The sequence below is a fragment of the Pongo abelii genome, chromosome 9 (genome assembly GCF_028885655.2).
Source record: "Pongo abelii isolate AG06213 chromosome 9, NHGRI_mPonAbe1-v2.0_pri, whole genome shotgun sequence".
NCBI classification, from domain to species: Eukaryota; Metazoa; Chordata; class Mammalia; order Primates; family Hominidae; genus Pongo; species Pongo abelii.
In genome coordinates, this window is record NC_071994.2 from 11235692 (window position 1) to 11259712 (window position 24021).

A 24021-nucleotide genomic window follows, 5' to 3' on the forward strand; every position below is an offset into this window, starting at 1 on the left:
TTTCATTGTTGACCAAATATCATTGAGGATTAGATGACTCAATTTCCTTGTATTTGCATAGTTTTGTGGGTTCCTTTCGGAGTTAATTTCTAATTTTATTTCACTGTGGTCTGAGAGGGTACTTGATATATTTTCAATTTTCTTAAATTTATTGAAACTTGTTTTGTGGCCTGTCAAATGATCTGTCTTGGAGAATGTTCCATGTGCTGATGAAAAGAATGTATATTTTGCAGTTGTTGGGTGGAATGTTCTGTGAATATCTGTTAAGTTTATTTGTTCTAGGGTATTGTTTAAGTCCATTGTTTCCTTGTTGACATTCCGTCTTGATGACCTGTCTAGTGCTGTCAGTGGAGTACTGAAGTCCCCCACTATTACTGTGTTGCCATCTATCTCATTTCTTAGGTGTGGTAATAATTGGTTTATAAACTTAGGAGCTCTTGTGTTAGGTGCATATATATTTAGGATTGTGATATTTTCCTGTTGGACTGATCTTTTTATTATTACATAATGTCTCTCTTGGTCTTTTTAAACTGTTGTTGTTTTAAGGTCTGTTTTGTCTTATATAAGAATAGCTGCTCTAGCTCACTTTTGGCTTCCATTTGCTTGGAATATCTTTTTCCTCCCCTTTTATGTGAGTCCTTATGCTTTAGGTGAGTCTCTTAGAGACAGCAGATACTTGGTTGGTGGACTTTAATCCATTCTGCCATTCTGTATCCTTTAAGTGGAGCATTTAGGCCATTTACAGTCAATGTTAGTATTGAGATGTGAGGTGCTGTTTTAATCATTGTGCTAGTTGTTGCCTGAATACCTTTTTAAAAAAATTCTGTTATTATTTTATAGGCTGTGTGAGATTTAAGGAGGTTCTATTTTGGTGTATTTTGAAGTTTTCTTTCAAGATTTAGAACTCCTTTTATCATTTCTTGTAGTGCTGGTTTAGTCGTGGTGAATTCTGTCAGCATTTCTTTGTCTGAAAAAGACTTTATTTCTCCTTCACTTATGAAGCTTAATTTTGCTGGATACAAAATTCTTGGCTGACCATTATTTTGTTTGAGATGGCTAAAGATAGGACCCCAATCCCTTCTGCTTTGTAGGGTTTCTGCTGAGAAATCTGCTGTTAATCTGTTAGGGTTTCCTTTCTAGGTTACCTGATGCTTTTGCCTCACAGCTCATAAGATTCTTTCCTTTGTCTTGATTTTAGATAACATGATGACTATGTGCCTGGATGATGATCTTTTTGTGATGAATTTCCCAGGTGTTGAGTTTCCTGTATTTGGATGTCTAGATCTGTGGTAAGGCCAGGGAAATTTTTCTCAATTATTCCCTCAAATGTGTTTTCCAAACTTTTAGATTCCTCTTCTTCCTCAGGAACACTAATTATTTTCAGTTTTGGTCATTTAAGATAATCTCAAAGTTCTAGGAGGCTTTGTTCATACTTTTGATTATTTTTTTCTTTGTCAGATAGGAGGCCTTAGAAAAGAGGAGTTTCTCTAAGTGGGTGCCTGTTTCTGGGAGAAGGGCCAGAGCTGGGTTGCCAGCCTTTGCAGATGTACAGGGAGCTTTGAAATGACCATTTATTCCAAAGGGACAAACAGAATTCAGAAGGTTGATTATTATTATTATTATTTTTGAGATGGAGTCTTACTCTGTCACCCAGGCTGGAGTGCAATGCCACAATTTCGGCTCGCTGCAACCTCCATCTCCCAGGTTCAAGTGATTCTCCTGCCTCAGCCTCCCCAATTGCTGGGATTACAGGCATGTGCCACCATGTCTCGCTAATTTTTGTATTTTTAGTAGAGGAGGGGTTTTGCCATATTGGCCAGGCTGGTCTTGAACACCTGACCTCAGGGGATCCACCTGCCTCGGCCTCCCACAGTGCTGGGATTATAGGCGTGAGCCACCGCACCCAGCCCAGAAGGTTGATTATTAAGCTATTCAAGGAGGTATCAGAGAAAGGTGAAAACCAACTTAAAGAAAATTTTTGAGACAATACAGGATATGGATGAAAAATGCTCCAGAAAAATAGATATTATAAATAAAAAATAAGCACAACTTATGGAAATGAAAGACACACTTAGAGATATACAAAATGCATGGGAAATAGAACTGAACAAGTATTAATAAAAGAAAGAGCTTGAAGACAAGGCTTTCGAATTAATCCAATCACACAAAGACAAACAGGGCAGCAAAATCTTCACCTGGAATTGAAGGTGGCAGCATCAGCTGGGATTGGAGGAAGCTCTGGAGCATACAGACAGCTACTCTATGGCTCATGAAGTTAGCAGAACTTCATGAAATGCTGGAGAGATGTTAAAGAAAAGAAAAAGGGAAGGATAGGACTGTAGAAAAGCCCCCAGTATAACCGCAACCTTGGCTGCACCTTAAACTCACCTGAGAAGCTTTTAAAACTCTGGCACCTAGGCTATACTCCAGACCAATCTGAACTTTTTAAAGCTCCACAGGCAATTTCAATTTGTAACCAAGGCTGAGAATCAATACTCAATATAATCGATTTACAGTGGGAGGAAATTTAACAAGAGAGTGGATAACTGTTAAGTCTGTGAATCCCATTTAGTTTTATACCTTACTACCTCATCCAGTGGCAGTATTGGTGAGAGTATTAAAATGCAAAAGAAAATAACCTAAAATTCCAAAATTCCCTCCTCTTTCCTTCTCCAATCCCTGAGCTTTCTGTTTTCTGTACCACAAAGCTTGTTCGACATCCTTGATGAACAGAACTTGGGTTTTTTGAGCTTTCTTCTGGCTTAGACTGGCCTCACAATGAATTGGGCTGTCTTCTTGCTGTCAGTTTTCCAGGAAACAACAACAAGGATTTGATTGCTTGTTTGTTGTCATTGGGAATGACCTAGCCATGTTGGGTGGGAAGTAACTGGCTCTTTGGTTGATGGGGAAGTGTGTCCAAGGTGGAGGGATGGTGAAGAACAGACTGCATGTTCCTACGAAGAACAGACATGACCGTCCAGCAGGCTTGGCCGACTCTGAGAGCCCTGCCCTCCACTAGATACTGTGGATGGTGGGTGAAAAGCATTGGTTAGGACTGTAAGGCACAGACTCTAGGGGTCTGTGCTCAGGTAGAGTGAGATGGAATCAGGGGTTGGTTCAAGAGTAACGTAACGTGTCAACTGGCTTTCCCTCTGGACTGACTCAGAAAAACCTGTCCCATAATCTTACTGTTACTGCCATTCCTTTCACCCTGATCAATGCCAGAAATAATAGCCTGAGTTGGATTGATTTGAGCTCTGGCACCTGTTCTTCAATTCTTGTTCATCTTTCGTCCATGGGCATTTCTGTTTCTCTTCCTGACCAGTGTCAGGACTTAGATAGTAATGGTCCTTAGATTACTGTAACAGTGAGGATGGGCCTATGGGCTTTCCTGTGTCATGTGTGTATAATAGCAGAAATGGCCTCAGCTTAGCACATATGTTCATATAAAGAAATTAGGCTAAATAACTTCTCTTCCTCTCTCATTTACCTATGTCTGAAAGGAAAAAATAATTAGACAATCTATGAATAAAAAATCTGTATATACCTGAATTATAAATTAAAGGCAATTTAACTCTTTACCTGCATCTGCACATGCGAATGTTGAACCTGACTTGATTTTTTAAAATGAGCTTCAAAATATTTAAACTTCAGACTTTATGAACATTTTAAAACATTGTTCTCTGATCCCTTTGCCATTTATCAAGACAGAGCCATCTGCTTAAAGCAATATATTCTTATTACTATCTGAATCACAAAGAAAATACTATTTGCTATTGTTCATTTTTAATCTTCTTCAAAGGATGAGAAAGAGCTCTCCTCCACTTTCTCTTTCTTCACTTACTCTCTTGGCTGCTCCTAGCCCTCGTCCTTCTGTTCTCTGTATCCATCTACATCACTCAGATGCTGTTTTCCCAACTCTTAGCTCTCAACCTCTTCTGTATACTACCAGCTTCCAGGTTTTATGGTGGGGGATATCCCTATTGCTTTCCCTGGGCTTAAATGGCAAAAGCAAATAAAGTCCAGTTTGAAGTCTCCTGCAGTATCATTCTGCTTCCTAGGTGAGAAGCCTGGTGTGGGGAGCCCTCTAGTGGATGTGTGTCTGCCATTACATTTTCCCTTTAAGGCGGAAGAAAGAGTTGGTTTGTTGGCAGGGGCAAGGGGGTGGTTCTGGTCCTAGCTCGACCATGGACTTGCTGTGGGACTTTAGACAAAACACTTCCTGTCTCTTGGCCTCAGTTCCTTCCATGAAATATTGTAGTGTCTACTGTTTGCTTTGTGCCTACAAAAACTCATTCCTGCAAGTGGGCAGGACTTGTGGAATGGCTGAGTGCAGATCTCAGCAAATCCTCTTTTCCCAAAACAATTATAAAGCTAGACAAAATTGCCAAAGACAGTCATTTAAAGACTGGAAATTTGACCAAAGCCATACAACAAATTGACAAGGGTTAATTTAAGAAAGTCCATCTGTGGTCGGGCGTGGGCTCACGCCTGTAATCCCAGCACTTTGAGAGGCCAAGCGGGCAGGTCAGGAGATTGAGACCATCCTGGCTAACACAGTAAAACCCCGTCTCTACTAAAAATACAAAAAATTAGCAGGGCATGGTGGCGCGAGCCTGTAGTCCCAGCTACTCGGGTGGCTGAGGCAGGAGAATCCCTTGAAACCAGGGAGGCGGAAGTTGCAGTGAGCTGAGATCGTGCCACTGCACTCCAGCCTGGGTAACAGAGCAAGACTCCGTCTAAAAAAAAAAAAAAAAAAAGAAAGTCTACTGGTTTTCAGAATTTCAGAAAGAACAGTGGAAGTCTGTAGTGTTTTAGCATTGCCCCTTCACCTCCAGCTCCGTGGTTGTGGTAAGGAAGTTCTATCCAGGTGAGTGGGGCCTGTGGGAGGGAATGGCAGTGGCAGCAGAGGGTGACTGACTTTACTTCCATGCCCAGGGATGTTGAAAACAATAGTTATCTCAGTGACAATCATGGAAGACCAAAATTGCAGCTAGCTTGAGGTTGCAGTACTGGTTAGGACAAGCAGTAGGCCAACAGGCCAGCCAAAAATTTAACATGGAAATCCAGGTAATGATACAACTAAAGAGGGTCTTGAAAAGCTGCCACATGTATCTGGTGGTCTAGAAGGTATGCACAAGGCTGCATACACATTCACATTCAGGAGAGACTGGAGACTCTTAAAAATCTGGAACTTTGAATGAATTCTCCAAGCCACACAGAGATCCACTGACAAAAGGTAAAGCCTTCCCGGCACAAGGTGTGGCTCAACTTCTGGCTATTAAGCTATGCTGATCTAGGAAAACAGGCTTAAAAACAAGAAGCCAGGCGCTGTGGCTCACGCCTGTAATCCCAGCACTTTGGGAGGCTGAGGTGGGCAGATCACGAGGTCAGGAGTTCGAGACCAGCCTGGCCAACATGGTGAAACCATCTCTACTAAAATACAAAAATTAGCTGTGCATGGTGGTGGGCACCTGTAATCTCAGCTACTCAGGAGACTGAGGCAGGAGAATCGTTTTAACCTGGAAGGCGGAGGTTGCAGTGGGCTGAGATCACACCATTGCACTCCAGCCTGGGCAACAGGGTGAGACTCTGTCTCAAAAGAAAAAAAAAATAAATAAATAAAAATAAAAACAAGAAAAAAACTCTAAGCAGATATCTCAGTGGTTACATGCTATGAGACAGACATCACAGAATCAGTCCAGGTGGGTCACTAAACAAACAACAAACAAACAAGCAAACAGCAACAACCGTCAGCCCTGGTTGGGTGGGGAAGGAGATCAGAACTCACAGTTGCTACGGTATGTTACCTAGAATGTCCAGTTTTTCAACAACAAATTATGAGACCTGCAAAGAAACAGGAAAGAGTGACCCATACACACAAAAACAGTAGAGACTCTTTCCTAGTGGGCCTACATGTTGCATGTAGCAAATACTTCTAAACTGCCATTATGAGTATGTTTAAAGAAGTAAATAAAATCAAGTTTAAAGAATTAAAGGAAAGTGGAATGACAATGACTGATCAAATATAGAATATTAATAAGGAGGTAGAAATGATAAAGAAGCACCAAATGAAAATCCTGGGGTTGAAAAATACAATGGCCAAAATAAAACATTCACTAGAGTGATTTAACAGCAAATTTGAGTTACCAAAAAGAAAAAAGAATCAGCAAACTCAAAGATGGATCAACAGCAACTATCTAGTATGAAGAGTAGGAGGAAAAAGAAAAAGAAAAATGAACAGAGCCTCAGAGGCCAAGGAGACACCACTGAGCAAACCAACAAATGTATAATTGGGGTCCCAGAAAGAGAGACGATAAAAAGGCAGAAAAAAATACCTGTATAAAAGATAACTGAATACTTTCCAAATTTGATGTAAAACATTAATCTATACACCCAAGAAGCTCTGTGAATACCTAGACATATCATTCAAACAGATGAAAGCCAAACACAAAGAGAGAATCTTGAAAACAGCAAGAGAAAAAAAGACTTATTGTATACAAGAGACGCACAATAAAGAACAATAGTCAACTTTTCATCAGAAACAATGGAGACCAGAAGGCAGTGGGATGCATAGTAAAAGTGCTGAAAGAAAAAAACCTGTTAACCAATAATTTTATATCCAGTAATATATCTTGCAAAAATGAAGGTGAAATATAGTCCCAGATGAATGGAGAATGAGAGAATTTGTGGCTAGCACACTTGCCTTAAAAGAAATAGCAAATAAAATTCTTCAGGTGGAAAGAAAGTCACACCAGATAGCATTCTAAGCCACATGAAATACAAAGCACCAGTAAAGGTAATTATATGGAAGAATATAAATATATATTTTATCATTTATGATGACCAATTTGAAAGGTAATTGAATAAAACTAGTTATAAATCCTATTCTTGGTCTTATAACATGCAAATATATAATAAATATAATAGTAATAGCACAAAGGAGAGGGACTGAAATGAAGCTGTATTAGATTAATGACACCAGACACTATCTTAATCAACAGGAAGAAATGGAGAGTACCAGAAATGGTAAAGTGTAGTTAATATAAATGACCATAAGTATATTTTTTCCTTTTTCTCTTAACTAATTTAAAAGACAAAAGTTTGTATAAAGCAATATTTGTAACACTGTCTTTGGTTTATAACATATATGGATGTAATATATCTGACAATAATAACATAAAGGAGGGAAGAAGGAATGGAGCTAATTTTAAGTTTCCATATTTTACAGGAATTAAGTTAGTATTAATCTGAAGTAGATAGCAATAAGTCAAGATGCATATTGTAATCCCTAGAGCAACCACAAAGAAAACAATTCAAAATGTTATTAAAAAGTTAACAGAGGAATTAAAATGATCATTAGAAAATACATATTCGATACAAAAAAGAAGGCAAAAGAGGAACAGAGGAACAAAAAAGATGTGATGTACAGAAGATTGACAGCAAAATTATAGTCATAAATCCAACTTTATTAATAGTAACATTAAATGTGAATGAATTAAACACACCAAAAAAAGGCAGAGATCATATGACTCGATAGTACAAGATCCAGTTATATACCATCCACAAGAGACACACTTTAGATCTAAAGTCACAAAGAGGTTGATATAAACAGTAGCCATAGTAGGAGTGCTTATACTAATTAATATCAGACAAAATAGACTTTAAGAGAAGAGATATTATTAGAAAAAAAGGGTCATTCTATAATGACAAAAGGTTAATTCATCAGGAAGTATAACAATTATAAACATATACATATCCAACAAAATAATCCCAAAAAGTATGAAGCAAAAACTGATAGAAATAAAGGGATAAATTGGGAATTCAGAAATAATAGTTGGGAGACTTCAATACCCCACTCTCAATAGTGGATAGAACAACTAGACAGAAAATCAGTGAGCAGATAGAAGATGTAAGCAACTAACTGACATGTTCTAACTGACATTTATAAAACATTTTACTCAACAACAGAATACATATTCTTCTCTAGCACACATGAATGTTTTCCAGGATAGACCCTCTTCTAGGCCATAAAGCAAGTCTCAGTAAATTTGAAGGGATTGAAATCCTGCAAAATATTTTATTTGATCACATGAAATTAAATTAGAAATTAGTAACCAAGTGATATTTTGGGAAATTCACAAGTATTTGCAAATTAAGCAACATACATCTAAATAACCCATGGTCAAAAAAGGAACAAGGAAGTTAGAAAATATTTTAGTTGAGTGAAAATGAAAACAGAACATATCAATTTTATGAGATGCAGCTGAAGTGCTTAGAGGGAAATTTATAGCTGCAAATGTCTGTATTAGAAAGGAAAAAATATCTCAAATCAATAATCTAAGCTCCTACCTTAAGAAACTAGGGAAACAAAGCAAACTAAAACCAAAACAAGCAGAAGTAAGAAAATGATAACAACTGGAGTAGAAATCAATGAAATAGAAAACAGAAATCAATAAAGAAAATGAATGAAGCCAAAAGATAGCATTTTGGAAAGGTAAAATAGACAAACTTTTAGCTACACTAACAAAGGAAAAAAGAGAGAGCACTCAAATTGCCAAAACTCGGAATGTAAGAGGGGGCTCACTATCAATCTTATAGACATAAAAGGGAATACTGTGAAAAACTTTAAGCAAACAAATTAGACAACTGAGATAAATTGGGTAAGTTCCTAGAAAGACACAAATTATAAAACTGGCTCAAGAAAAACTAGAAAATCTAAACTGAATTAGTAAATAAAAATCTTTTCACAAAGAAAATCTCATGCCCAGATGGCTTTGCTCAAGAATTTTACCATGCATTTAAATAAGAAAAATTACCAATCTTTCATAAACTCTTTCTGAAAATAGAGGAGGAAATGCTTCCCAACTCATTCTGTGAGGCCAGTATTACCTTGATACCAAAGCCAAGATATCTCAAAAAAAGAAAACTACAAGACTAATATCTCTTATGAATATACATGTAAAAACCCTCAGAAAAATGCTAGCAAATGGAATCCAGCACGTATATAAAAATGATTATACACAATGACTAAGATTTATCCTAGAAATGCAAGTTTGGTGTAACATCCCCAAGTCAATTAATGTAATATACCAGGGCTGGGCTCTGTGGGGCATGCCTGTAATCCCAGCCCTTTGGGAGGTGGAGGCAGGTGGATCACTTGAGGTCAGGAGTTTGAGACCAGTCTGGTTAACAAGGTGAAACAAACCAAACAAATTACCCAGGAGTGGTGACGCACGCCTGTAATCCAGCTACTCGGGAGGCTGAGGCACGAGAATCACTTGAACCCAGGAGGTGGAGGTTGCAGTGAGCCAAGATCGTGCCACTGCACTCCAGCCTGGGCAACAGAGTGAGACTTCCTCTCAAAAAACCAAAAAAACAAAAAACAATCATGTTAATAGAGTAAAGGACAAAAATCATATGATCATCTCAATACCTCTGGAAAAAGCATTTGACAAAATCTGCCATTCATGATAAAAAAAAATTCTCTTGAACTCAATTAAAGGGAGTTTCCTCAAGTGGAAAAAGGGCACCTATGAAAAAGTCAATGTATGTAGAAAATCCTAAGGAATCAATCACATACAGGTATACTTCAGACATTTTGTGGGTTTGGTTCTAGACCATCACAATAAAACGAATATTGCAAGAAAGTGAATCGCACACATTTTTTGGTTTCCCAGTGCATATAAAAGTTATGTTTACATTATTCTGTAGCCTATTAAGTTTGCAATAGCATTGCATGTAAAAAAGTACATGCTTTAAAAATGCTTTATTGCTAAAATATGCTAACAAAGCAAGCACACGCTGTTTGAAAAAAGGCGCCAATTGACTTATCTGATGCACGGTTGTCACAAACCTTTAATCTGTAAAAAACGAAATATCTGTGAAGCACAATAAAGCAAAGCACAATAAAATGAGACATGCCTGTACTTACAAAACTATTAGAACTTTTTTTTTTTTTTGAGATAGAGTCTTGCTCTGTCACCTATGCTGGAGTGCGGTGGTGCAGTGGCACGATCTCAGCTCACTTCCACCTCTGCCTCCCAGATTCAAGCGATTCTCGTGCCTCAGCCTCCCAAGTAACTGGGACTACAGGTGTGCGCCACCACTCCTGGCTCATTTTTTTTTTTTTGTATTTTTAGTAGAGATGGGGTTTTACCGTGTTGCCCAGGCTGGTCTTGAATTCCTTGCCTCAAGTGATCCACCCACCTTGGCCTCCCAAAGTGCTGTGATTACAGGCATGAGCCACCACACCTGGGCCACAAAACCATTAGAATTAATAAATATGTTTAGCAAAGTTGCAGAATATGAGGCTAATGTGCAAAAATCAATGGAATTTCTATATATTACAAGTGAACTACCTGAAAATGAAATTAAGAAAATAATTCTATTCATCATAGCATAAAAATACTTAGGAATAACTTTAACAAAAATGTTAGGCTACAAAACATTGGTAAGGGAAATTGAAGATTTAAGTACACACAAAAAATTCCACGTTTGTGGATTACAAAATATCTGCAATCTTAAGGTGGCAGTCTTCACCAAATTGATCTACAGATTAAACACAATCCCTGTCAAAATATTTTTTTTGATAACCATTGATGAAGTGATCTAAAATTTACATGGAAAGACAAAGGACCTGGGATAGCCAAAGTGATACTGAAAAAGAACAATGTTGGTTAAGCAAAATGTGGTGCCTCCATATAATGGAGTAACCGACACATGCTGCAGCAAGCATGAATCTCAGCAGCATTACGCTGCTCATGTAAATTCAACTTGCTCTCTCTAATGCCTCTGTGTGTGTGGATGTAGGATTATTTACTTAACTGGTCCTTATTGATGGCTGTTTGGGCTGTTTTTTTCTTTCCTTTTTTTTCCCCTCAACTTTTAAGTTCTGGGGTATGTGTGCAGGATGTGCAGGTTTGTTACATAGGTAAAATTGTGCTATGGTGGTTTGTGCACAGATCAACTCATCACCTTAGTATTAAGTCCAGCATCCATTCACTATTGTTCCTGATGCTCTCCCTCCTCCAACCCCCACCCCGACAGGCCCCAGTGTGTGTTGTTCCCCCTCCTGTGTGTCCATGTGTTCTCATCATTCAGCTCCCATTTATAAGTGAGAACGTGCAGTGTTTGGTTTTCTGTTCCTATGTTAGTTTGCTTAGGATAATGGCTTCCAGCTCCAACCATGTCCCTGCAAAGGACATGATCTCATCCTTTTTATGGCTGCATAGTATTCCACCTTTTCTTTATCCAGCCTATTAATATTTTTTAAAAACAGTTTTGTTTAAAAAATTAAGTTCACCTGTAATCTTAAATCAGAATTTCAAAATGTACTGCATTTTATTACATAAAGGTACAATTGGTAAAATGATTTACTACTAAAATTCAAAATGTTTTCATCTCACTATCATGTAGAAGAATATTACTCTGGACACCTACCTCTTGCTTCACTCAAACAATGTTATAAGTCAACCACAAAGAGCCTCACTACTTAGATTTTCATCGCGCACCTTACATTTCAATGTCCTTACTCTTCCATGGAAAAGGTCGTAAATAATGCCCACCTAATGAAAAAGAATCTCTCATAGATCTGATGTAACATGCTTTCATATAAACAATAGGAATGAAGGAACAGCATGAAGTAATTTGAGAATTGTTACATTTGCTTGCAATAAACGATAATTTTTTCAAGGGAAAACAAACACTTTGTAATTATAACTCTTCAAAAAAGTCTTCTGTTTCTTTTAAAGTTATATACAAAAAATTCTGACAGTTTTAGCTTTGAAATTATTTTCTGTACTCAACACGCTGATTTAGTGTAATGTATGAAGTGTCGGTACCTTAGTTCTTTCTACTGTGAATCCTCTGATGTTTATATAGACTTAATGTTTGATTAAATATTTTTTTCACATTTATTGCATCTGCAAAAGTATCTTTTAGTATGAACTCTCTGGTGTTCTCCACGCTGGAGTGTTTAAACAAATGTGTTTCTGCATTCATTTCATCTGTAAGGTTTCTTTGCAACATAAATTCTCTGATGTTCAACAAGGTTTGAACAACTGCTTTGGTGTTTTCCTCTAGTATAAAATGTGTACAATAAGGTTTGTAATACAAGTAAAGGTACTACAATCCTCTTTATATATGTAATGTTTTTCTTCAGAATAAATACTCATTCACTTTAAAGGCTTATATTTTCTGAAAGTTTTTTTTTACAGTAATTACATTTATAATGGTTTAATTAAGTATGAATTCTCTGATTTTGAGTAAGATGTGAACAGATAGCAATGGCTTTTCCACATTCTTTATATTTGTACAGTTTTTCTAAAGTATAAATGCTTTCCTGTGCAATAAGGCATGAACATTAATTAAAAGTTTTGCCACATTATTTATATTTGTAGGGGTTTTCTTTAGTATGAATTATCTTACATACAGTAAGGTGTGACAACCATTTAAAAGCTTTGCCACGTTCTTCACATTTCTAGGATTTCTCACCAGTATAATTTATTTTATGTTTAGAAAAGTATGGGGTGCGGTTAAAAGCTTTCCACATTTTTCAGATTTGTAGAGTTTATCTCCAGTGTGAATTATCTTATGTTTAAGGACCTTTAAAATGCTTTTCCGTATTCAATCATAGGGTTTCTCTCCAGGATGAAGCTCTTATGTATAATAAGAGTTGAAGACTGGTTAAAAGCTTTACCACATTCTTTGCATTTGTAGGGTTTTTCTCCAGTACAAATTATCTTATGTTTAGTAAGGCTTGAGATGCACTTAAAAGGCTTTGTCACATCCTTTAGATTTATAGGGTTTCTCTCTAGTATGAATTCTCTTATGTTCATTAAGTTTTGAAGACCAGTTAAAGGCTTTGCCACATTATTCACATCTGTAAGAATTCTGTCTAGTATGACTTCTCTGACGTTGAGTTAGGTGTGAAAGCATGTGAAATAATTTGGCACATTCTTTTTTTTTTTTGAGCTGGGAGTCTTGCTCTATCACCCAGGCTGAAGTGCAATGGCGCGATCTTAGCTCACTGCAACTTCCACCTCCCGGGTTCAAGCTATTCTCCTGCCTCAGCCTCCTGAATAGCTGGAACTGTAGGTGCGTGCCACCAAGCCTGGCTAATTTTTTTGTATTTTTAGTGGAGATGGGGTTTCACCATGCTGGTCAGGCTGGTCTTGAACTCCTGACCTCAGGTGATCCACCCACCTTGGCCTCCCAAAGTGCTAGTATTAAAGGTGTGAACCACTGCATCTGGCCAATTTGCCATATTCTTTACATTTGAAAGGTTTCTCTCCAGTATGTCATGTCTTATGTCTATTTGAATTCGAAAATTTGCTAGAGACTTTCACATATGTGTTACATTAAAATATTTTGCTCTGAGTAGTTGACAAATTAACGACATTAATGACATTAATTAGGTCCATTATGACCTCCTTTGTGCACTTTGCACTCACCCACACTTTTACAGCCTTTCCTTAATTGTAAATTCTCATGGAAAAGAAATTTTCCATATCTTTTTAGTATCACTTTTGGGAATGAATCTTTTATACCCTGTTTTGGCCAAAGGTCTTGGGTGAAATGAGAACATGTAACTGGGTGTTTCACTACCATCTTGTGTCTTTCCATATTCCAGGGCTCTTTTCTTTGCTCCAGGTAGTTGATCAGGTCTGGCTTAGAGACAGCAATACCATTTCTAGGCTTCCAGGGGAGTTGTAACATCTTAGCTATGGATTTCCAAAGACCTGCAGGTCATAGGGCCACAGAAGCTGGGCCTCTAGGAGATGAGAACACAGCAGTGAAGGTGAGACCTGGACCTCTGGTCAAATATTTTTTAAAAAGACGGATGCTCATCATATGTACAACTCTATGCCTACCTATTCATGTATATTCTCATTCTCTCTCTACCTGTCTGTCTCTCTCTCTCACACACACACACACACACACACACACACATGATAATAGAGAAGTTTGCATTTGCTGGGCAAGCAGGACTGAAGTGGCTATTAGCAACTGGTGGTGTGGGTGTGCAGAGGATGGGGGCACCCTCTGGGCTTCAGTGGGTCATGTGGGGGCTCTGCAGAGGGAATCAGGGTGCCAGCAGGGGCAGGAGGCCTTGAGGATCCTGGGTCTGAGGTATGACTCTACTAGATGTCCACACACCCACACTACTGACCATCATCCTGCCCACCCCAGCCAGAAACTGCAGGAGAGCCCCTTTCTCTTGCAGTGTCCCACCAGCACCCTCTACTGAGAAGGTTTAACATCTTACTTGCTTTAAGGAAGAAATGCTTAAAGAAGTTTAGTCATCTATCACAGGGTATATATTGGAGGGTACATTCACAGCTGAGAGGCAATACATTGATAACTGGCACAGGTATCCTTGATGGCTTTAGCAATGTGAGTGGTGGTAGGAGAGGAGGGGACTTCTTTGGTCCTCAGTGTGAAGAGAAATTTCTTTAGCTTGGGTTTCTGTGAAGTGATGAACCACACTGAGGGGATCTTTAGGCTGAGCTGTAGCTGATCCTAAAACAGGGTCTCTGGAGTTCCTTGGGCATGTGCCATTTATCTTTTATTTTTCTATTACAGGGAAAACCAAGACCCAGACCTGGAGACCTGATTGAGATTTTTCGAATTGGCTATGAGCACTGGGCCATCTATGTAGAAGATGATTGCGTGGTCCATCTGGCTCCCCCGAGTAAGAGTGAATAGTCTATTGAAATACTGATATTGAAGTTAGCAAAGTAAATAGAAGCACAGTTAATTACTGTGTTCCTCAGTTACTGCCATTCTTTAGCAATGGGACCCCTTGAAGCATGACTGGACCTTTGTTTACTGTGTGACAGAGCTTGGTCTCTGTTCACCAAAAACCACTGAGTGTCCAGGCCTAAGAGTGATACAGGTGTAAAGAGCGTGGCCCAAGTTCCCTGACTTCCTAGGGGGCCCTTTGTTTAAATACACACATTTTAGAACTTGAGCTCCATGTTGTATTGACAACAGTTGAGCATCTATCCTCATCTTTCTGAGGATTCCCCAAGGAGGGTGCAGATGCTCACATGTTCTGATCATCATTTGTTTTCTATAGTCCCCAAACACCGCATCTGGCTTCTTGATCACCTTTGGCACCTTCGTCCTCACCTTGTCTCCCTGCTGTTCCAACATGCTCCTTGCTGTTTCACCCTAAATGTAGATACAGCCCTCCTTTCATTTCTCACAGCTGCTTAACATATGGCTGAGATTCAATTTGTGTTAATTAAATCTTAGTGGAGATTTGATGGGGGAGGAGGTGATGATAGTAGAAGAAGATCACAGCAAAATGGGAAACAACTTAAAATTGGGTATCTAGAACTGGTGGTCACAATGGTTATCTCAGGAGATGAGGCCTGATAAGGGTTGGGGTTTAGGAGAGGAAAGGGTAGGCGGACCCTGTTGAATACCCTTGAATGCACTTTGAATGCTGTCTCCTGTGCAGGTATTGCTAGTTCAAAGTTGAATTACAGAAGGGCACTATACCAAATGCCTTTGGTCCTAACTTGTTCTCAGCTGTCATCCCTGTGTCCTGTCCTCTTCCTCTGGCCCAGTCTCTCACCATGATGGGATGTGCCTATGGAGCAGAGCCCCTTTCTCATTGCCTCTCTTCTCTGCCCCATCCACTCATACCCTTCCCACTTCTTGTCTCAGAACCTACTCAAAGAATGTAGAAATTCATCTCTTCTTTCCAGACTAAGTCCAGGAGTTTCCCTCTTGTACAACCACAGAGATACTTATCAGTTATGTCTTCCCTCACCCCTATCTTGCTCTCTGAAAATGAATTCTGCCATTTCTGCTCCTGAATGCTGAATTATCTATTGCCAGCTTTTATAAAATCAGCAGATTTTCTTCAAATTTATAAGAAAAGATCATGGAGCATTTCTTGCCCTTGGACAACTTATAAAGGGAAGGATATACACATTTGCATATCAACATGGTTGCAGCAGTGCTACTTTAAATGACTACCCACCCGGCTTTGGGCAGGTTCCTGACCCTCTTTGAGTCTCTGTCTCATCTCAGGGCTGAATATGATAATGTAGCAGCTTTCAAACATTTCTTTTTTGAAAGCTGTGGAACCCTGTTTTCAAACATACCCTTAACGAGAATCCCTGTATTTGAGTAGAGGTAACAGTCAAGTGGCTGTAGGTGCAAGCTGGCAGGTGCAAGTGGCTGTAGGTGCAAACAGTCAAGTGGCTGTAGGTGCCATTCAGAGCCCTGCTTGGCTGGCTTCCCCTGTGCCCCTGTGGCAGCCCCAGAGGCAGGCATGACATGGAACCACCATAATCATGTACGTGATAGCCCTTTACCCAGGAGCTGACACTTACATAGAGAGTGCTCTTTACATGTTTGTGAAGATTACTGACGTCTTCTCAGGAAATGAGACTCAAATCCTAGGACTTGGGCAGGTCAGTGCAACACAGTCTGGGACCACATGGGAAGGTGCTCCAAGAGTTTAATGAGAAAGAGACTCCTGTGTGGGTTGAGAGCAGGGAGTGAGGTGCAGGGCAAAGGGCTTCTCAGGAAAGTTGATTCTCTGCGGTTCTTTGACTCCAACTCCCCCTCTTCTGCCACCCTTCTACTGATGGTGCCAATGAGACTCCGGGGGAAGCAGCTTACTCAGAGCCTTAGACTGTGCTCTGCTCTGCTACTCCTTGCATTTCCCATCCTTTGTTTGTCTTTGGTCTCCAGGTGAGGAGTTTGAGGTGGGCAGCATCACTTCCATCTTTAGCAATCGGGCCGTGGTGAAATACAGTCGTCTGGAGGATGTGCTGCATGGCTGCTCCTGGAAGGTCAATAACAAGCTAGATGGAACGTACCTGCCCCTGCCAGTGGACACGATCGTCCAGCGTACAAAGAATATGGTCAACAAGGTGGTGCAGTACAGCCTGATTGAAGGGAACTGTGAGCACTTTGTCAATGGCCTCAGATACGGCGTATCCCGGAGCCAGCAGGTGTGACCCCATTTGCTCTGATGATGGCTTCTTCCAGAGCTTTCTTGGGGTTTGTCATTTCATTAGTGATCAGAATGGTAATCAGTGCTTTCATTATGTTATTCGTTATACTAGTAGGGCCTTCTATTTCTGCAGGACTTTATGGTTCAGGAGGTATTTTCACCTTTATCAACCCAGGGAGGAGTAGAAAAGGCACTGGGCTAACAGTAAGACCAGCGGTTGGAGCCCCAGCTCAACTATCAACTAAAGGGGTATCCTTGGTCAAATTACTATATTTCTGAAAGCTTTTCTTTCATTTTTTTCCCCTCTTTCTTTGGAGACAGGATCTCACTCTGTCACCTAGGCTGGAGTGTAATGGCATAATCATGGCTCATTGCAGCCACAACCTCCTGGGCTCAGGCAGTCCTCCTGCCTTAGCCTGCTGAATAGCTGGGACTTCAGGTGTGCATCACCACACCCAGCTAATTTTAATTTTTTTTATAGAGAGGTGGTTTTGCTATGTTGCCCAGGCTGGTCTTGAACTCCTGGGCTCAAGTGATCCTCCACTTCGGCCTCCCAAAGTGCTGGGATTACAGGTGTGAGCCACTGTGCCTGGCCAAAGACCATTTCTTCCTTAACAAAGCAGGGATAAGCAGAAGCACATACTCTATTGCTAAAATTGCAAACTAGTACCTTGTGGGCCACATCTTGGATACACACACACACACACATACACACACATAATTTTTGTTTGAATTACTTGCCAATATTTAAAAATATAGAAATTTTATATAAAATTTTATATAAAAAGATGTAGGTTCTCAGCTTCCTCTCTCTCTCTCTCTCTCTCTCTTTTTGAGACAGAGTTTTGCTCTGTCACCCAAGCTGGAGTGCAGTAGCGCAATCTTGGCTCACTGCAACCTCTGCCTCCTGGGTTCAAGCAATTCTCTTGCCTCAGTCTCCCAGGTAGCTGGGATTACTAGGTGTGCGCCACCACGTCTGGTTAATTTTTGTATTTTTAGTAGAAACGGGTTTCGCCATGTTGGCCAGGCTGGTCTCGAATGCCTGACCTCAGGTGATCCACCCACCTCGGCCTCCCAAAGTGCTAGATTACAGGCATAAGCCACCGCGCCTGGCCCTCAGCATTTTTTTAACAGACAACTGATAAGGCCACTGGGCTGGCATTCCTACTTGCTGACACTCTGTAGGGACATGCCGTGGCTTTGCAGGGGATAAGGGGTAGGTATGTTACCCACCTGCCTCACTCACATTACCTCCCTGGCCTGTACTGCATTTGGCTCTGTCACTTCCTCCCATATAGAGAAGTAATAAATTCATGTAGTTCAGTGCATGTGAAAGAACTTTGAATCCTAAATGTATGTGAAAACTTGGGCTATTCATGTTAATAGGTGATCCTTACTAAAACTCCATGAGATGAGCAGAGAAAGTATTTATTATCACTACTACCCGTTTTTTTTTTTGAGACAGAGTCTCGCTCTGTCACCCAGACTGGAGTGTGATGGCGTGATCTCAGCTCACTGCAACCTCTGCCTCCCAGGTTCAAGCGGTTCTCCTGCCTCAGCCTCCCGAGTAGCTGGGACTACAGGCGCACGCCACCATGCCCAGCTAATTTTTGTATTTTTAGTAGAGATGGAGTTTCACCATGTTGGCCAGGATGGTCTCAATCTCTTGACCTCGTGATCCACACACCTCAGCCTCCCAAAGTGCTGGGATTACAGGCGTGAGCCACCACACCCGGCCTATTATCCCCCTTTAAAGAGATGAAAAAAATTAAGGATTAAAAGAAGAACATAATTATTCTATTTTTTTTCTATGTTTCTTCTGTTGTCTAAGCAGATTGGGCTCACATTCCAATGTCGGTCTCTGCTTTTGCCAGCCCATCCTCAGTGACCATTGACAGCCTCCCTGCTGTGCCTTTTACTTTCTGCACCTTCCTCCTCTCTGCTCTGCATCCTCTCCAGCCTGCAGTCCATTCTTGTGAGGCTTTGCTCTAGTGTCAGGGGCTTGGTGGGCCCTGGTGTGAGAAACCTCCCATCCCGTGAGAATTTGCACATGAAGACCCCAAGGACAGAGGGCATTACAAGAAGTCCTCTGAAGAAGCCTGGGCCCAGGAGTCATGAGGCCCAAGAACCCAAGAGCTAAGTTTAGACACGAATTCACTGTATGGCTCTGTCCAAGTGAGTTCCACTCCCTGGCTCTTGGATCCCCTGTTTGTAGAATGAGGGCCTCAGTGGCTGTGGTGCTGTGAGATCCTTTGCCTCTGAGCCCCCCACACTGGAAGCAGACCCTGGGCCAAATGGCACAGAGGGAGGAAGGGGTTGTCTGTCTCCAACAATCCTGGCTTTTCTTGGTCTCTTGTCACTCTAGGAGTTTTGAAAATATAAGATAGCACAGACTGCTTCTTCTCTTGGGAATAGACTCCAGACAGGCTGGTTGCTGAATGGGTATGGTGGGGTGGAGGTAGGGGAGGGTGCAAGCCTAGGATTGATACTGATTGTCCTGTGAACTGATGTGCTTTGCAGGTAGAGCACGCCCTGATGGAAGGAGCGAAGGCTGCTGGAGCAGTTATTTCAGCTGTAGTGGATAGCATAAAGCCCAAACCAATAACTGCCTGAAGGTGATGAAAACTCCAGCTAGAGGAAGAGCTACTGACACAAGCAAAAAGAACATGCTTCCTTCCCTTGCGTTCTCTCAATGGCTCCGATTAAGAAAATTGTGAACTTCTGGAAGAATCTACAATGTATCCAATTACCCTTCCAGAAATACATCCAATATATACGAGCATAGACCCACAGACTCTCAGGATGGGAAGGATCTGGTATCTAGTGTGTATCTCTGATGCGCCAGGCACTGTGCTAGGCATTTCATATACGGATCTAATTTCCCTCTCTTTGTAGGATGGGACCTTGCTTGTTTCTTAGGCTTACCTTGGTCTCTGATGCTTGAGTGCCATCGGAAACATCCCAGAAACCTCTGCTTGAATATTTCCAGTAACGAAGATGTCTTTTTCCAGATGTTCTTTTTATTTAACTAAAATGCCTCTAGCTTCTTTCTGTTTATGATAATCCTGCCCTTTTCGACCCACAGTGTAGCTCAGAGGAGGAGGACCTTAAGAAAAACTGAGATCCGTTATTCAGGGCCCACTGTACCTTAATCTAGAAACACATATCCCAAGAAATATTTTCTTTTTAAAATTATACATCAACTTTATGCCTTATTGTTTAAAAATCTTCTATCAAAAGTATCATCGATAAGACAATTTATCTTGCTTTTCTACCTCATAATTACCCTAAAATGTGAAGTTTCTAGTCTCACTGATTTCAGATGAATATTTAAAATAATTTGATAAGTTTAATCAATTGAACTCTACTGTGTGAGTGAGGGAGAGAAAGGAGTTATTTTTGTGTTTTGAAGAAAGTTGACAGGATGGAGGATCTGAAATTATGGCTGGGGATTGTAGTGACAGCTGGGAGCTGAAGCTACCCAATAAAGCTAGAGAAGTATTCTCTTATGCCTCCAGAAATACCTAGAAAATATGAAGAATGTGGAAAAGAGCAAGATGGAACCCTCAAAGTGTTTCAGATGTCTGTTGGGATCTCCATAAGCTTTTCTCCTATTTGGAGAAAATAGATTTTCATTGAAACTCTTCAATTTTTGTACCCTCTGTCCTTTTCTTAGCAATCTAAACTCAATGGCCTCCTGTTTCCCAACACTGCAGTCTGGGCATCTGACTTTGTCTTCCCTCTGCACTCATTTCTGTGAATCATGACCAGGATGAAACTGATATCCCTAGTTCCTCTTCCCTATTTCCTCTCACACTCCCCTGCCTGAGAATCAGTTGAGTTCCCAATACCTCTTCCTTCAGTCTCTATTCATTATATGGTCTAGGTTGAGACTTCTTTGAAGTAGAACCTGAGTACCAGGAACTCATATTTTATAAAGTATATTTATTCCTTTTAGCTGCAGACTAACCCAGCCATGTTTTAGTGAATGCTTTAATCTGAAGATGACTTTGAACTCATTGACCATATTAATCTTTCATCAAACAAACTGGATGTTGTTTCATTAACAAAAAACTCCTCCACTCAAAGAGTGTTTAGAAACTTCTGCACAAAGGACTCATCCATCTCTCGCTTATGTTTGGGACAGAAAGACACTTCTCTGGCTTTTTACTGGCTTGAACCCAATGGGACAGATACTCTCTAGAAAGTTTCAGGGCTCATATTCACTTGTTTGTCCAAAAAATATTTTTGAGTGTCTCCCAAGTGCCAAACCCTGGCTACTCCCACCTTTGCCTGAGCCCATGAGCAGTAGTCTGGGGGCTGGGTGTGAGGAGTTCTGAGTAGGCTGGGAAGACACAAGGCACAATGGACATGGGGCAAAGGCCACTTGCTGGACATTGGTCCCTTCCACTTCCAAGCTGTCCATCAGGCTGAGAGATCTGGAATGCATACCCCACACTTTGAAGATGAGGAGGGGAGAGTTTCTTAAAGTGTGTGTGTTTCTCTTTTAATCTGTAGTGGTTTCTGCATTTTGAGGTAGAAACTGAAATCTCTTCTTTGAGTGGGACCACTCCGGTGCACCTTCTTAGTCTTGTTGATATAATAAAGCACATGCCCACTCCTGATGGAGTGGAGAGGAGAAAATTCTAAGGGAAAGTACTCTGAATGCAAATGTTTCTGAGATTAGTTAAACACTAGTCACTTGTTTGTGTGCTTATTTTTCACTTTTTGGGAATGGGTGGGTGATTGGGGCAGTGGTGGTATTGGTTCACTTGGGCATGTCACATGGAGAATCAGAGAACTTGAAAGTGCTGCGTTCCTTAATGGTAGGGAGGCCCAGTACTAGTGACACATGAGCCAGCAGGGGCTGTGCCCAATCCAGTTGTTTTGCTTAATGATAGAAAAGATGACTTCAGGAAACAAACACCTCTGCAGAGATTTTAGACCCATAAAGGAATCTGGTTTTCTGCCTAGGGGTGGAGAACATGTCAGCCAGAGATGCCAACAGAAAAAAAGGGAATGGACCCCACCATAGGGGCAGCAGGGCAGAGGTGGCAGGGGAAAAGCCAGAAGAGAGTCTTGGGTGACACCGGGAGTAGAAAGAAGCTGTTCTCTAGTTCCCAGTTTTAAGTTATTGTCTTATACTCCCCTTTTGTTATCTTCAAGCTTTGTTATTAGCTGTTCTTGGGGAATAAAAGGAGGAGTATGGTTTGTGGTACCCAAAAAGTTTGTAGCTATGGAGAGAAGAGGCTCAGGACCAGAGGTGGTCCATAGGAAACAAACAGACCAGAGAGGCACCATGTTGGTTGAAAATGTAAGCTACCTTTGGTATCCTCTGGAATACTTTCATAAAGAACTGGATTTCCTGCAGTCATGCAGGATGGGGGCTTTGTCAAAGAAGGAAGATTTTAAAGGGAAGGGTGATTCCTGACTCCGTAGGATGTGGGTCCTTATAACCCACATAGGCAAGCACAGCACAAAGGGCATAGGGGCTCATACATAGCATTCTGGTGATCATAGGCCATTTTGATCTCCACACTGTTCCTCTAGAAACTTCTTATCACTTTAGGAGAACAACCAATGGTAATCCAAACTCTAAAAAGGCTATCTGAGCCACTTAAAGTTCTGTTCTCCCAAAGTTTCTGGTCGCATTATTTTCAAAGCCAACTTTCAGCTGGGCAGAGTCTTTACTAGGAATCCAACTATTTGTGAACCTCATGCTGCTGCTTCTTGGCAGAGAGCAAATGTGTATTTTTTTTTCCCAGGAGTATGGTGGTATTTACTTTGTTTTAAAAATATTCTTGTTGGGGGTTCTGGCAAGATGGTCGAATAGGAACAGCTCCAGTCTGCAGCTCCCAGTGAGACCTACGCAGAAGGCAGGTGATTTCTGCATTTCCAACTGAGATATCCTGTTCATCTCATTGTGACTGGTTAGGCAGTGGGTGCAGCCCATGGAGGGCGAGCATAAGCAAGGTGGGACATCACCTTATCCGGGAAGTGCAAGGAGCAGGGGGCCTCCCTTTCCCAGCCCAGGGAAGCCATGAGGGACTGTGCTCTCCCACCCAGATACTACAATTTTCCCATAGCTTTCACAATCTGCAGACCAGGAGATTCCATGGTGAGCCTACACCACCAGGGCCCTGGGTTTCAAGCACAAAACTGGGCGGCTGTTCGGGCAGACACCGAGCCAGCTTCAGGAATTTTTTTTTTCATCCCCTGGTGGCGCCTGGAACCCCAGCGAGTCAGAACTGTTCACTTACCTGGAAAGGAGGCTGAAGCCAGGGAGCCAAGTAGTCTCGCTCAGCAGGTCCCACTCCCATGGAGCCCAGCAAGCTATGAATCACTGGCTTGAAATTCCTGCTGCCAGCACAGCAGGAATTGACCTGGGATGTTGACCTGGGATGATCGAGCTAGCAGAAGACAAGAAAAAAGTAACAGCAGATTGGAACTGAAGGAGACAGAGACACAAAAAACTTTTCAAATAATCAGTGAATCCAGGGGCTTTTTTTTTTTTTTTTGTGAAAAAATTAATGAAATAGACTGCTAGCTAGACTAATAAAGAAGAAAAGAGAGAATAATCAAACACAATAAAAAATGATATAGAGTTTCACCTGCATCCGTGTGAAGAGACCACCAAACAGGCTTTGTGTGAGCAACAAGGCTATTTCATCTGGGTGCAGATGGGCTGAGTCCGAAAAGAGTCAGCGAAGGGAGATAGGGGTGGGGCCGTTTTACAAGATTTGGGTAGGTAAAGGAAAATTACAGTCAAAGGGGGTTGTTCTTTGGCGGCCAGGAGTGGGGGTCACAGGGTGCTCAGTGGGGGAGCTTTTTGAGCCAGGATGAGCCAGGACAAGGAATTTCACAAGGTAATGTCATCAGTTAAGGCAAGGACCGGCCATTTTAACTTCTTTTGTGGTGGAATGTCATCATTTAAGGCAGGAACAGGCCATTTAAATATCACTTCTTTTGTGATTCTTCAGTTACTTTAGGCCATCTGGATGTATACGTGCAGGTCATAGGGGATATGATGGCTTAGCTTG

The 24021-nt window shown here is 41.0% G+C and overlaps 1 protein-coding gene across 5 annotated transcripts in view; it reads left to right on the plus strand.

The window, feature by feature from the left end:
• The window catches only part of PLAAT5 (phospholipase A and acyltransferase 5), a 30182-nt gene extending 8557 nt beyond the window's left edge, over nucleotides 1-21625 (plus strand). For 2 of the 5 annotated variants that reach the window (XM_002821619.4, XM_002821618.4), the window contains exons 4-6: nucleotides 14587-14695; nucleotides 16717-16979; nucleotides 19502-21625. In XM_002821619.4, coding sequence (XP_002821665.1) covers nucleotides 14587-14695; nucleotides 16717-16979; nucleotides 19502-19594 — 465 coding nt within the window. In that variant the 3' untranslated portion in view covers nucleotides 19595-21625. Of the gene's footprint in view, nucleotides 1-14586; nucleotides 14702-16716; nucleotides 16980-19501 lie in introns of all 5 variants that reach the window. The other 3 variants (XM_054524204.2, XM_054524203.2, XM_002821620.4) reach the window with 2 other exon arrangements.
• The last annotated feature ends 2396 nt before the right edge of the window (nucleotides 21626-24021 follow it).